Raw genomic sequence first — 13,392 nt, 5'->3', positions numbered from 1 at the left:
AACTGAAGAATAAATTAATTATAGTGAGACAAATATTTTCCTCTATAGCATTTCAGTAAATATATATATTCACTCATGTACAATTTTCGTTTGCTCTTGAGACAATTTGTGTACAATCAAACTTAGTTCTAAAAGAAACCTCTCTAGAGATGCCGGGAATTCGCCATTTCACTCAATGACCCAGCCCAATATGGTAATATCCATAATAAATTTACTGTCTATAATAATCAAGGACAAATCAAAATATGCCAACATAAATGAAGATCTTACTTAACCAGAAATATGAAGATCTTACTTAATACACTTGCAATGTGTTTTGGTTCCGAATTTGCAATCACTAAACCATCAAGCAGCAGAGTAGAGTAGGTCACCTTCACACTTAAATGTAACAAGAGACAACTGGTATGTCTTTTTTTTTTTTTTTTTTTGGATTTGGAGGGATACCAGATAGCTCAACAGAGAGAGGTGCATGATTCAGAAACACCAACGGTGATACTTTGAAGATGATTGCTAGAAATTACACGCAAAACCTTCTGGACCATCATCCCAGAACTGTCAAAGCAGTAGCCATTAGATCTTTGTCTTGGGCTGCAACAACGGCATAAGTGACCACAAGATGTCCATCCTATGAAAGCCTTTGTTACTCTGCATCCCATTCAGTGGAATTTAACACTGCTGCTCCATGACAAACAAAAAACGGAGAAACGACACCAAAAGAGAGGAAAAAAGATTTCTTCATATTCTAGTATCCGGTTATGCCTGGCTTAGGCACAGAACCAAAATATCAAATTGCTGGTCTACCCCTTCGATAAGCCATGCAAAATAATCAAATCAATCTGATGGACAGTCTACAGAAATGGGCATGGACATTTATTTACAAATTCCAACAACAGAACATGTTTGATATACTTCTACTGTGCAGAAAGAGACAAACTTTAATTTGTTTGAGATGCATTAGCTTACTAGCTAAGACAACAGAATCCCAGTTTAACCAAAAATAAGGACACGAAATGGATCCACTCAAACTATGATAAAACAGAATCTATTATCTTCAATCAAAATCATACCTCAACGACAAAGCATGCCCATGTCTTTTCACCACGAACTTCCATTACACCTTTTAAGATTGTAAGACCCAGACCACTGAGGGAATCTGCTATATCGAAGAAAAGGCTGCATTCCTCGCACAACATCTAAACAATTTGACCAGCATATCAGGGAAATAATATGTCACAGCAAAACAATGAATAAGAAATGTCGGTAAATTTGTGCATATTCAACAATAACAAACCTCTACAAGTATCTGCCTATTCATGTTCAGATTCTCCACCACTATTGGGCGAACTGCCTGGCTTCCCACCTCCAGAACCCAGCTTGAACCATATTCAGGTCTGTAAGAACCTAGTAAATCGATTCCCTGATCTTGCAACTGCATATTCAAAAATATTGTGTAAGTTTCATATATGCAGATCAGCAATGGGATTAAACCAACATGGTCTCCTTTCCCATTCAAAGTTGTCCCGATCAGCGACAAGCTCCAAGAATGTCGCCTAAGGTGGTTTGGCCATGTGCAACGGAGGCCTGGGGACGCCCCAGTAAGGAGAAGTGATCTGATGCCGATTGAAGGAGCTAAAAGAGTTAGAGGCAGACGTAAAATGACTATAGGTGAGGTTGTGAAGAATGACATGCTTAGTCTGGGTCTTGTGCCAAGTATGACCTAAGATAGAGCCTATTCAAGGGCAAGGATCCACGTTATCGATGCCATGTAGCTGAGATTTTCCTGAATTCCTGGGCTATCCTCTTTCCTCTCACTTTCATTTTTTCATTGTCCATTACTTACTTTTCTTATCCCATATCTTCATTTTTAATCCTCAGTCCTCTTACTTTCCTTTCCCTTTGTGAGGACCTCATTTTTCTCTAAGATCCATGTAGCCGACCCCATTTAGTTGGGATCAGGCTGAGTTGTTGTTGTTGGTATCCTTTCCCATACACTAATTAATTATGGAAATAGATCATGCCTACCTATGTTAATGAACCCCAAGTTATAAAAAAAGAGTGTGAAGAATAAACTAGGGGACTGAGCAGGCCAGCTTAAGGAACCATGGATATGTCCTACCCAACCCCAAGCAAAAAAAGGGGGGGGGGTGCCGGTGGGAATACTATAAACCATAGGTTTGAGAGAAAAAAACAAGAAGACAATTTTCACTTCCTTTGCAAGAACCACTCTCAATCTGGGAAAAATTCTAGCATCACAAAATGCTCAACCACCAAATGATAGCCATGTTTGGGGGCAACAACTAGGAATCTGAAGGAATTTCACCCACTATGATGCTTACCATTGGTTCGGCACACTTCTTTATGTCATCAGCATACTTAGTAACACTCTGTAGAAAGAGCATGTGCTTGATTGTGTGCTCCAGAAGTGAATCAATACTGCACTGTGCAACCACCAATAGGCAAAAGCTACTCAGTTTACATTAAGGTGACACTGACCAGCTTTTAAATAAAAGAGATGCATATATGAGCATCACAAATAGAACTATTACCTTCAAACCATTAGGCACAAGCTCTCTGAGATCCTTAATACGATCTTGGATCAATTGTCTGTCCCTAGGTCTAGGTCTACTAGTTTCACCAGGTCTAGCCCTCTTTTTGCCAGCTTTAGCTGGTTTCACCTGTCCACGCAACGGTTCACTACATGTGCTGAGAGTTGTGGAAGATAATTCCTTTCGAGATCTTACATGTGCTTCTGTTGAACCCCTAGTAGAAGTCTTGTCATTTGCATCCTCTACAAGAGAGAACTCACCATTTGGACCCCCTGTTGACGCACAAGCATGCTTAGCCCGTAAAAACGTCTGTGGGCATTTTTCAGTTGTCACAACTGACTCTGATAATTCACAGAATGAAGTCCCACTTTTAACACTGTTAACACCAAGGCAGGCATTGGTTACCACTGCTTCGAGAAGATGATCAGAACCACACTCTGATCTAAACTGACTAATGTCCATCCCCTCCAATGGTTCTACAGGTACACCAGTTTCTGTCATCAATGCCTTGCCCCAAGCATCATCATTGTATTCCTGTTGAATATGAGCTGGACCGAGGGCTTCATACAGCTCAAATCCAGCAGAGAAATTTAACCAATTATTAACAGTATCCACATTTTTTATTTTAGTCTGTAACTCCAACTTCTGCTCCAAATGTTTTCTTTGCTGCATTTCAAATGGCTGAGATGCATGGAGTCCCTCATTTTGAAGATTAATAATCCTATCACATTTAACTCCTTTCCAAGTCATAGATACAAGAGAATCTGCAGGCTGTAAAGGGCAATGCACTCCAGACTCCAGCATAAAATTATTTAAGTTTGTATCCTCAGCACAGAAATCATGTGATATTAGTGTATGAATGCGTCTTGAACTCACACATACATCCTTCCAGCCATTCGTATCCTCCCTACACTTTTTGTGCTTGAGCAGTTTCATCTGCACACATTTCTGATGCTCAAGATCAAAGATTCCTGAACAATGTTGAAGAAACAGAGAGCTTGCATCACCCCATAATGTGGGTGATTCGATTCCTACCTGTTTATCAACCATTTCAAAAGCTTTTGGAGAGAGATCATAGAGAGGAAGAACATGAGGGATGTTATTGTGTTTCCCCAAACATGGCACTGAATTAGGTTGAGCATCTGCCTTTATGTTGCTTACACCTTCATTTAGAATGCCAAGACAATCTTTAATGATCTCTACATCTGAAGTTTTCGTCGGTATTTCTGACTGGGAGAGAAGCTATATCAGATGCTAATACATTATGAAAAGACAGCCCTTTGAATAAAAGAAAAGAGTACATACCAGACTTGAGGTGGTCTTCATAGAATATTGTATTGGATCAGGAAGAAACCTCGTAGAGAAGATTTTTAATGAACAAATTGTATCCTTGATATGACTCACCAAATTCAAATCCTCGAAAACCTGCTCCTCTCATAAGAAAGAGAAGGAGAAAAAAGGGGATCCATAGCTAAATTTAACTGATCGTAGATGACATCATATATTGGAGAAAACATGTCTGTATAATGATTCATCAAAAGGACTTGGAAAGAACAGGCTTATACTAAAGAAGAAAATTGGTGCATATTTATGTTAAGAATAGTATAGTTGAAAACCCAACAACATAGCAGCACCAGATATGCTATAGAACTGCTGGTCAGTTAGCAAAGTCATGATCTGACTTCAGTCTTCCTAAGAGGAAGTTCATCTGACCTTTCACCCTTTTAAACAACTTGAAGGGAATGTGTTCAAACAATGTGCAGTTGTAACCTGATGACTGATTGTTATAAAAAGAATTGCGATATTCAGCAGGAAGTCAAGCATTTCAATGATGTGCAAAAGAATCATGATATTGAGAAGAAAGTTAAGGATATGAATAATGCATCCCCGACTGTCCAAATTGGGAGAGCACATACATAAATAGCTGGTAAAAGAAGCAATGATGAAACAAAAACCCCACCTAAATGATCCTGTTTCAACTTAAAAAAATTTATAGAGCAAATGTATCACTGAAATACATATGGAATTTTTATTTTTCTTGGGGGGAGGAGACAGTTCCATACACTGCCTGAGTGCAGTTTTGGTTGAATAAAGGAACCCTTTTTGGAATCTGACAAAAGGGGCAGGGGCTTATATGAAATATCGCCCCCTCACATGAACAGTGATATGTGAGGGGGTGTGCAATTTCATTTTTGAGCTCGTAAAAAACCTTTCCCCCTTTTTTTTGGGAAAAAAAGTTCTCTAAAATGCTATTTTAGAATAGGAAAAAACATCAAATTTTAGAGGGATTAGAATATGGTCTACACATTCCCATGCTCCTTTTTCTTGGGACTCATTTGATTCTTTTACATGCTTTCAGTCTGAAAATTTGTATCCTCGACAAGCAGGTATGAGCACGGGAAAATCTGAGGGCTTAACCTTGGCCATAGATGGGTAAGGATAATGAAAGAGGTCCCAGTTGACTTCAGAAATGATTTAAGGGTCCAGTGAACCAAGCTTGACAGTGGGATGGAGAATCATTAGTAAACTCACCAATTCAGCCAGTGGCTACATAAGAAGAGATGGACAACAGCTTTGAGCTTTCAGAATGGACTCTTCACCAATGCTTACAAAGAAGACCTAAATAAGCCAACTGTACTGTAGCCCTGCAGATTAAGTCAGAACTGCTTCCAAGCTGCATTGTAGCTGATTTCTAGGAACTCAGAATATCTGGGGACAAACTACATTTTTTGAACTCTTTTAGAGGTTTTATCCTGAGTGGCTGAGTTCACTAAAGTGAGCATAAGTCTAATTTGTGAGAAATGATATTTGAGAGGATTCTTCAAGTTTAATGGGCATACCAAACCAAAGATAAATGCTTAGACTCTTGCAGACATCCAAATTCAGAGAGGGGCTTGAATCGAAGTCCAAGCATAGAGTTGATTTATAACCCCATGTGTCAGAAGCCCCTAGTTGTCCAAGCATCGGATTCATCACAATTAAACTAAACTAGTCCATCTTTGTCTCAGTAGTGTGTTTGAGTGGCATATTTCGGTCCTCTTCCTCGTTACTTAGAAGAAGTGAGCCACCGGTTCAGGTACAAGATACTATCATTACCGCCTAGACAATTAGACATCCAACCCATAATCGCAACGGAGTTCGCACACAATTTTGTAGAAAGGTATCTAGCTTCATCCCGTAAATTATGTACAATGTGTCACAGTTCGAATATTAACAGGTCAGATTTACAAAAAGTTAATGATTTAACTTACCATATCTAAAGAGCCAAGTTGTACAACTCCAAGAGGAGTTACAGCAACAACAGCAATGGTCTACAAAACAAAAGCATGAAATCAGGTAAATCGTAACACTCAGTACAATAATCATATGGAATTAAAGTTGTTATTCCATAACTAGACAAAAATGGTATTTAAGTTCGAAAACCTAAAACAGTTGGATATTAAGCCCAACCCCCCCCCCCCCTCCCCTCTCAATGTGAAACATGCAGACCCATCCAATCTCGACTGTCCAAATAATATAATGCCTCATGTACTGGCAATGCCATCAGTTTAGCAAGGTCTGGAGCAATTCCGAGCATTCACTCCAGCGACATCATTTGCCCCCAAAATCAGTGACAGTCATCAGTTCACATGATCCAAAATGTCCCCCTTCCCTATGCATCTCTAATCTTCCTGACAGGAAGTTATGCATGGTTGGACAGTTCTAATGTTCCAAACAAACTATATTCCACATTGATGGAAAGATTCATGTTCACATAGCCCTAAACTTGACCACATATTGCATAGCATGATGTGGTAGGCCATCATAAGTCGGGCTCCCATCATCTACAATTGCAATCAATAGTGCAAGTCATTGGTATGGGCCATCTAATCAACGGACGGCACCTATTCAAAGACCACGACCTGAAACCACATCCACCAAATGACTGTAATCTACTAATCTGATCCACTAATTTTGCAAAATATTTGTATCCCAGAAATTAAAGAACATATGATTAGGATCTTATATTTGTTGTGGTCTTCTGGGCACTCACTCTAGTTGACCAATCTGGCAGTGGAAAATTATTAACAGAAAAGAAAATGAGTGTCACTACTTATCAAATAAAGAAACGAGAGGCATAACCATCCTAGCTGGTGAGATCAACTCCCTACCCATCTATCTATTTGGTGCATCATATCTGTTGTATTAGGTATTGTGCACAACTAGAACATGTGTAACACAATAAATAAAGGATAGACATATAGGAAACTTACCCTAATCCCCGCTGAAAACTGAGCTTGCCACCCATCATAGTACTGGGAATCACCAAAATGAAACAATATGAATAATGAGGTAATAACATAAGTGGAGTATCCTCATCTGTTTATGGAGGTAGAATGAACATGCATGAAAGTTAATTATTCACTGGAAAACAAGAAGAATCCTTACTTCAGATGATGACCAGGAATCAGATGCAGGCCTGTCTGCAAAAGTCCACTGATGTGTTCCAGACGATGCCACTTGGCCGATAATCCTGCTCAACAAAGTACACATATTAAGCCACAAAGTGTTTAAATGTAACCATTATTAGGCAAACAGTCAAGTGAAAATAAAAAACTAAATTCTAAAATATGTCGGGAGAAATTCTTTAGAATCTGAAATTCTAGGATTCTTGAAGGGCACAGACAATATGAATGAAAGCGGAAAAGCTATTCAATATAATTCAAACATAATTCCATCCAAGTCAATTTAACTGATTTACAAGACCGCAGCTACTCGGAGAACAATTGTCACATCAAACACTTGTAAAAAGGGAATACCAAAACCTTCAGATAGCACCTAACCAACCACCCCACACCCCCAATCAACCCGCACAAAATAAATAAATAAATAAAAATCAAATCAAATCAAATCAAACCAACAAAGAAGAAAAGAAGAAGCATACACAACCATACCCTTCACCAAGAGGATAAACAGCATATGTCATCTTTGCCAGGGCTAATCCAAGTAGGTCCTGTTGATACCTCCCATCATTGAAATCCACAAGGGTATCTATATAGCACAAGTTCTCTGAATGGTCATGAAGTTCATGGTTATTATAGTAAGCATCCTCCCAAGTCAAATTCCTGAAATGGGTTCCATGCCCCCACAGAAAGAAAGGAAAAAAGGATGGAAACATATTAACCTTGGACCAATAACAACTAATTATCTAAAAGAAAAATTAAAGATTGATGGTTTAAATAGTTCAGAAAAATCAAAATAATGAAAGGGGAAGAATAGATGACAACATTTGAAGTCGGAAAATCGCTTCCATGCACCCAAAAGAGATAGAAGTGGAGTCACCTCAGACCAATAGCAACTAATATCTAAAGGAGCACATAGATAATTTAAATTTAAATGGTTAAATTAAATAATACAAGCTTATAAATTAATTAATCTCGCCAAGAAATATATTAGCACCAGTCATCATCTAAGCAGATCTGTCGCAATTTTCACCATGCAAGGCCATTATCCAAGGTAACACAGTCAAACAAATTAGTAAGTCATGGCTTCCACCTCCAACCTTAAGAGACAGTCTGGATAGAATAATCATGTACTTCTAGATTTTGAAGACAGTGATAAATGAAAATCACTGTACTTACAAAGGGGAATTAAGTTTTGTCATATATATTTTGGAGGTCAGAATTCAGATAATTTCCTAATCGAGTGTGTCAGCTACTTTAATTCTAACCGTAATGTGAAGAGCAGAACCAAAGAATGAAAGGCAATATGTCAGTAAAAATAAGATGCAGAAAATATGATGTGAAATCCTGATTAGTATTTATATCATCCCCCAGTATTGAAAATATGGTGTTGGTTACAAGTAAAATATCCAACAAAGTTGCAAACATAAAAAGAATCATTATCAGAAGTAAAGAAACTGAAGCTCTCCGGAAACTAAAATCAAGTATGAATGGTGATAACTGTTGTACACTAATAACAGAGCTACCCAGGGCTTAAATACTTCAGCATTCTATATGAAGATAATTTGGAAACAAATACTATAACAGAACCAAATACCTCAATTGTTTATTTGAACTTGCATATTTTCGAGAGCAGGCAATACTGAAAGTGATGACCAGGATTATTCAAAGAAATGCTAAAAAACAAAAGCTAACTTACATGCGGCCTCGATGTTTAAGCTTCCAAAAGACTGCGTATTTCCACTCTGTTTTGAGACAGAGGCTCCTCAGAGTTTCCCTCAAGTAAGTACCCATCTCGACACCCGTCAAATTTCTGACTCCCCTACGAACACCCCCAGTGTTAAACCACAGAGAACCCTAAATTTTCTTCATAGCCCTAGCTGCCTCTGTAAGAACCTCTTCCCGCTTGTTTCCTTCGTAAACCCGCCCGTCGTTTTATTGGTGGTCCAACAGTAGGCGGAAGCAAATGGTCCATCTCCCAACCCCTCAGGCAACCCGTTCCAAGGCCCCAAGTTTCTTTTAGAATCCTCAAAGCTCCAATAATTCAAAAAATCAATATACAATCAAACTAGCCAGATCAATGACGAAAGCCTCCGAACAGCTCAGCCTGTCCGAGCATGTAGCCATAAATTTAGAATGAATGCAGAGTCCTTCGATCCTCCACTCAGAATTCCTTCAATTAGACTTAAACAACCAGAAGAATAGTTTAAAGAAAAAATTGAAGCTTCAAAAGAAACTCACACAGACATTAGTGCTAATTCTACTGTGAATCGAACGACGTTCACAGCTTAAAGTATCAGTTCCAAAAGCTTAAATGAATTCGAAGGAATATAACTCCATGGGAATTGCATTAAGCTGAAAACCAAAAAAGAAAAATGTTAATGTTTTAGCTTACTGGTTGAAGTTGAATGAACATTAACGTCTTCTCTAGTTGTATATCTTCGTGACAGAATCTAGTCCTTCTAGCTCATGTAATCAACGATCGTTCTCCTGCGCTAGTAGAATTTTCGGCGGGAACACCTTCGTGTGAATCGTCGAGAGTTTCAGAGGCTCTAAATTCACTTGCAGCCATTTCTTAGACAAAAACAAAAACCACTCCGATACTGAAGAGAATTTAATAACTTCATACACAACTTTCAAATGAAGAGAAGAGAACCCTTTTAGGGGTTTTACTGCTCTCAAGCTCTGCTAAAGCAATCGAAGAACGGTTCGGTGTTCCATATAGCTATATATAAAATAAGCAGCTCTCACAGTCTCTCGTCCGCTTAATTTTTAAAGAAGTGCCTTTCCTCTACATAACGCAGGATGCTTAATGCGCACCCACCCCATCTATGAAATAACTTCATCGTAACTATATAGAGAATGCTACGTGTTTCAAAAGCTTCGGATGGAACGCGTTAAATCAAGTCTTTTAACCTATCTCATACTAAATTGATCCAATCCAACATTCGTAAATTAGATCGACCCTTATTAGGCATATAACACATGAGTCTGAGTATATGAGGTGATAACCAACATGATCTGCGTGACTCTAACAACCTTTGATATTTGTGATTTTATTCTCTGTGTACAACACCTGTAAAGCATGACTCTATTTGTCTGATTTTGTACCTCTTTTACCCTTGTAATACTGAGCATGAGTCTCATGTAACACTATATAAACATAAACAGGGAATTGGTGAAACATACAACGAAATCACCTTTCTTCTCAAACTTTCATGGTATCAGAGCTTTCTCTTTACCTTGCTTGAAACAAATTTCTGCTTATTCCTCTGCTTCTCCCTACAATCCAAATGGCCTCTTCTTCAATCTCTGTACCCTTTCCCATCACCAGCCTCAACAACCTTGTTGCTGTAAAACTCGATGGATCCAATTACCTTCTCTAGAAAGAACAGCTTGAGTCCATCTTCATTAGCTCAGATCTGATGGAGCATGTTGATGGTTCACTCCCTGTTCCTCTCCAAGCCATCACTCAAACCTCTAAGGACACTGAAGGCACAACAATCACCACCATCGTTCCCAACCCAAACTACCCAATCTGGAAGAAGACTGACTACTTTGTTCGATACTCTTCTCAAATGGCTGACATATTCACAAAGGGGCTTCCTTCTCAAGTATTTCACCATCACAGCTCCAAGCTGCTATGCCTACCGCCCATCAGCTTGCAGGGGGATGATAACCAACATGATCTGCATGACTCTAACAACCTTTGATATTTGTGATTTTATTCTCTGTGTACAGCACCTGTAAAGCATGACTCAATCTCTCTGATTTTGTACCTCTTTTACCCTTGTAATACTAAGCATGAGTCTCATGTAACACTATATAAACATAAACATGGAATAGGTGAAACACACAACGAAATCACCTTTCTTCTCAAACTTTCAAAATACCTAAGATACCCCCACAAAGCAGCTTATTAGTTTCTGCATCCACTATTCATCAGCATTTGAGGCTTTAGGATGTGAACAAGATGGAGAAGAGCTTAAAACATTTTATGGAGAGAGAGAGAGAGTAATTATGGGAATTATAATGGAGATACATTGCATGGAATTGGATTTGAATAATGAGTGTTTGTTCTTAAGAGGTAAGTGTTTGGGCAAAGGTGGGGAGGCAATGACAGTATTTGTTGGCCAACAACATTATGTCTATGGTCAAGAATTGCTTCTTATCTTCCCATCATTCTCTTACATCACTCAGAACATTTAATTGATCAATTCCATGAACTTACCTTCTCATGCCTGATGGTTTTATCTTTTCTTTTTTTGCCTATGCAATGATTCTAATACTAAAAGGTGACTCAACAATTCAATCTAAAGTGTCCTTTCTGATGGATTTTTATTCATACTTTCCTAACCCCTGATGGTTTCAATTCCAAGTGTAATTCTCTTTCTCACTACTGGTAGTCCAATGGTGTCGGCAACAATAGGATCAATAATATTTGGTTGAAGAGACATATATGAATCAAAGATTTCCAACCACATAAACCTCTTCATTGTTCACCCATATTTTGGGCATCTATCTATAGTTCTAAGCCAAAGAACAACCATGAACTGATACAATAGCTTGTTATGCTCTCATGGCTTGTCTACTAACTAATTCTCCATGTACCTCACCAACACAGCAAACTACTCCGAAACCATGATTTGCATTAGCAGTGCGATCTTTGGCGCGATTCTTCTTCATTCCCCTCTCCCCGGCCCGCCCACTTATATAAAATGAAAATCTGCATTAATAGAATTAGGGGATTGTGAGAGTGATTTATTAGACATAAATGAAGAGAATACAAAATAAAGCAATTTAATTATAAAAAGTGAAATCATGGATCACAATATCAATCATTTAGAAGAAATCAAGTGGTAAGGGAATTGGGTGTCACAAACAAACATTGCTTTGTTCATGTTTTATCTCTCTTGATTGGATCTTCTATCTCTACTTTTTCTTATTGATTTATTAGAGCATCTCAAAGCTGAATGAAGCATAAACATCAACTGAAAAGTAAAAAATTCAAACAAATGAGATGATTATGACCAATGAATGGACCAATATTAATTTTAGCAGATCATCGATCAAGTGGTTGTGATCATAATAAGGTCAGATAAATTAGTGAAAACCCTTATTAGAGAAAGGCCACTAAATTTTATTATTAATTAATTATTGGAAATTAATGATGCCTACAAGGAGGCATCTTCAGCTCATTGAATGAATAAGGCAGCAATATATATATATATATATATATATATGATACCAGTAGGTTTCTCAGGATACCAAATAAAATATGCAGTAATGAAATAAATATGCAAGTGAAAACTTGTAAGAGGTCGTGGAAATAAAACTTGTGTGTGCTTAGCAGTCTTTGCATGCCCTTAATTTGGGCGTCGTGGCACTCGGAGGGGTAACCTCGGCGGTCTACCGTTTGCGGGTAGCCTTCGCGCTTGAAGGCGGTGCCAGCCAATATTTGAAGATAAAAGATAAAATCTTGAATTTTATATTACTTGGAGAATTTGAATTACACTCTTGATATACGGGACTCTTGAAGAAAGCTTGAAGATAACTATTCACTTACGGGTTTACTTGAAGGAAACTTGAAGCTGAGATAAAGGCTTAAACTTGCGATTCTGAGACTTGACGAACACTTGATGAAACTTAGTTCGACTTGAAGAACACTTGATGAAATAAACTTGGAGTTACACTTGAAGAAATAAAATTAAAAATACTTGAAGTAACTTGGTGTAAGAACTTTGAAGAGTGAGCTACGGCTGATCTTCTGCGTGCTTTCTTTTTTCTCTTGAGATTCTCCTCCTTCTCTATGGAGAAGAAGAGGGGTCTTATAGAGCTTTGGAGGCTTTGATCGCTTTACTTTTCCACCGAAAGCAAACCTTATCTTGAAGGCATCTTTGGTAGAGCGTAGAAGCATGTGGGCGTGGGCCCGAGTCTTGACTTTGGAGGCGGGCGCCGGCGATTTTGGTCCGTAGTGCTACGATAAAAAGTCAATTTTACTATTCACCACTTTGTTGGTAGAACTTGGAATCTTTGAAAAAAACTTCAAAAACATAGAGGCATTCCACGTGTCGAAACTCTTGTTTTCCTCATTGGTTTGGTTTAGATGGTTCCTTTGTATTTGAATGGGCCCAGGTGGTGGCTTGACTATCTAGGACCGGAGATAGTGGCGGACACGACTTTTGATACGACCACGTGTCATTTGCTGAGCCATTTTTATGATGTCGTCATGGTGACGATTCTCCAATATCGGGGTTTGGAGACTAACCCATGGGCTTAAAGGCCCACTCTTTTTGATGTTTGGCTTACGGACCTTCGGTGGACCTTGTTGAAGAGAAGCGTTGGTGATGAGGTCCAGCCCATCATTTGGATCTTGGGCATATTGACCTTCATGGAGGTGGGGT

At 38.5% G+C, this 13,392-nt stretch overlaps 1 protein-coding gene and 1 long non-coding RNA gene across 4 annotated transcripts in view; one reads left to right on the top strand and one right to left on the bottom strand.

Moving 5' to 3' along the window:
* Window positions 1-273: 273 nt before the first annotated feature.
* On the bottom strand, window positions 274-9,187 carry LOC122639829 (transcription factor EMB1444-like). Of its 3 annotated transcripts, none has more exons than XM_043832827.1 (12): window positions 8,688-9,187; window positions 7,481-7,651; window positions 6,975-7,062; window positions 6,800-6,841; window positions 5,798-5,857; window positions 3,852-3,971; window positions 3,582-3,776; window positions 2,547-3,494; window positions 2,337-2,438; window positions 1,292-1,429; window positions 1,068-1,193; window positions 274-645 (listed from the first exon to the last, which is right to left on the bottom strand). In XM_043832827.1, exons 1-12 carry the CDS (start codon window positions 8,780-8,782, stop codon window positions 571-573), a joined length of 2,160 nt encoding a protein of 719 aa, XP_043688762.1. In that variant the 5' UTR covers window positions 8,783-9,187; the 3' UTR covers window positions 274-570. The 3 variants fall into 3 exon arrangements, with proteins under 3 accessions (XP_043688762.1, XP_043688778.1, XP_043688769.1); XM_043832843.1 differs by having other exon boundaries at window positions 2,547-3,482; XM_043832834.1 differs by having other exon boundaries at window positions 6,975-7,059.
* Window positions 6,650-13,392, top strand: part of LOC122639848 — a 24,006-nt gene continuing 17,263 nt past the window's right edge. Inside the window, exon 1 of the long non-coding RNA XR_006329582.1 lies at window positions 6,650-6,917. This is a non-coding gene — a long non-coding RNA (uncharacterized LOC122639848). The remainder of the gene's footprint in view (window positions 6,918-13,392) is intronic.

Source organism: Telopea speciosissima, chromosome 1, assembly GCF_018873765.1.
Source record: "Telopea speciosissima isolate NSW1024214 ecotype Mountain lineage chromosome 1, Tspe_v1, whole genome shotgun sequence".
NCBI classification, from domain to species: domain Eukaryota; kingdom Viridiplantae; phylum Streptophyta; class Magnoliopsida; order Proteales; family Proteaceae; genus Telopea; species Telopea speciosissima.
The sequence above is the reverse complement of the archived record's forward strand: the minus strand, read 5'-3'. Positions and strand labels throughout refer to the sequence as shown.

Bases quoted from the DNA above. Each gene is read 5' to 3' on its own strand.
- LOC122639829 (XM_043832827.1), bottom strand. From the start codon at position 8,782: ATGGGTACTTACTTGAGGGAAACTCTGAGGAGCCTCTGTCTCAAAACA. The intron at 5,858-6,799 runs GTAAGTTTCCTA...TTTGTTTTGTAG, and splicing joins AGTTTTCAGCGGGGATTAGG to ACCATTGCTGTTGTTGCTGT. The intron at 1,194-1,291 runs GTTTGTTATTGT...CAAATTGTTTAG, and splicing joins ATAGGCAGATACTTGTAGAG to ATGTTGTGCGAGGAATGCAG.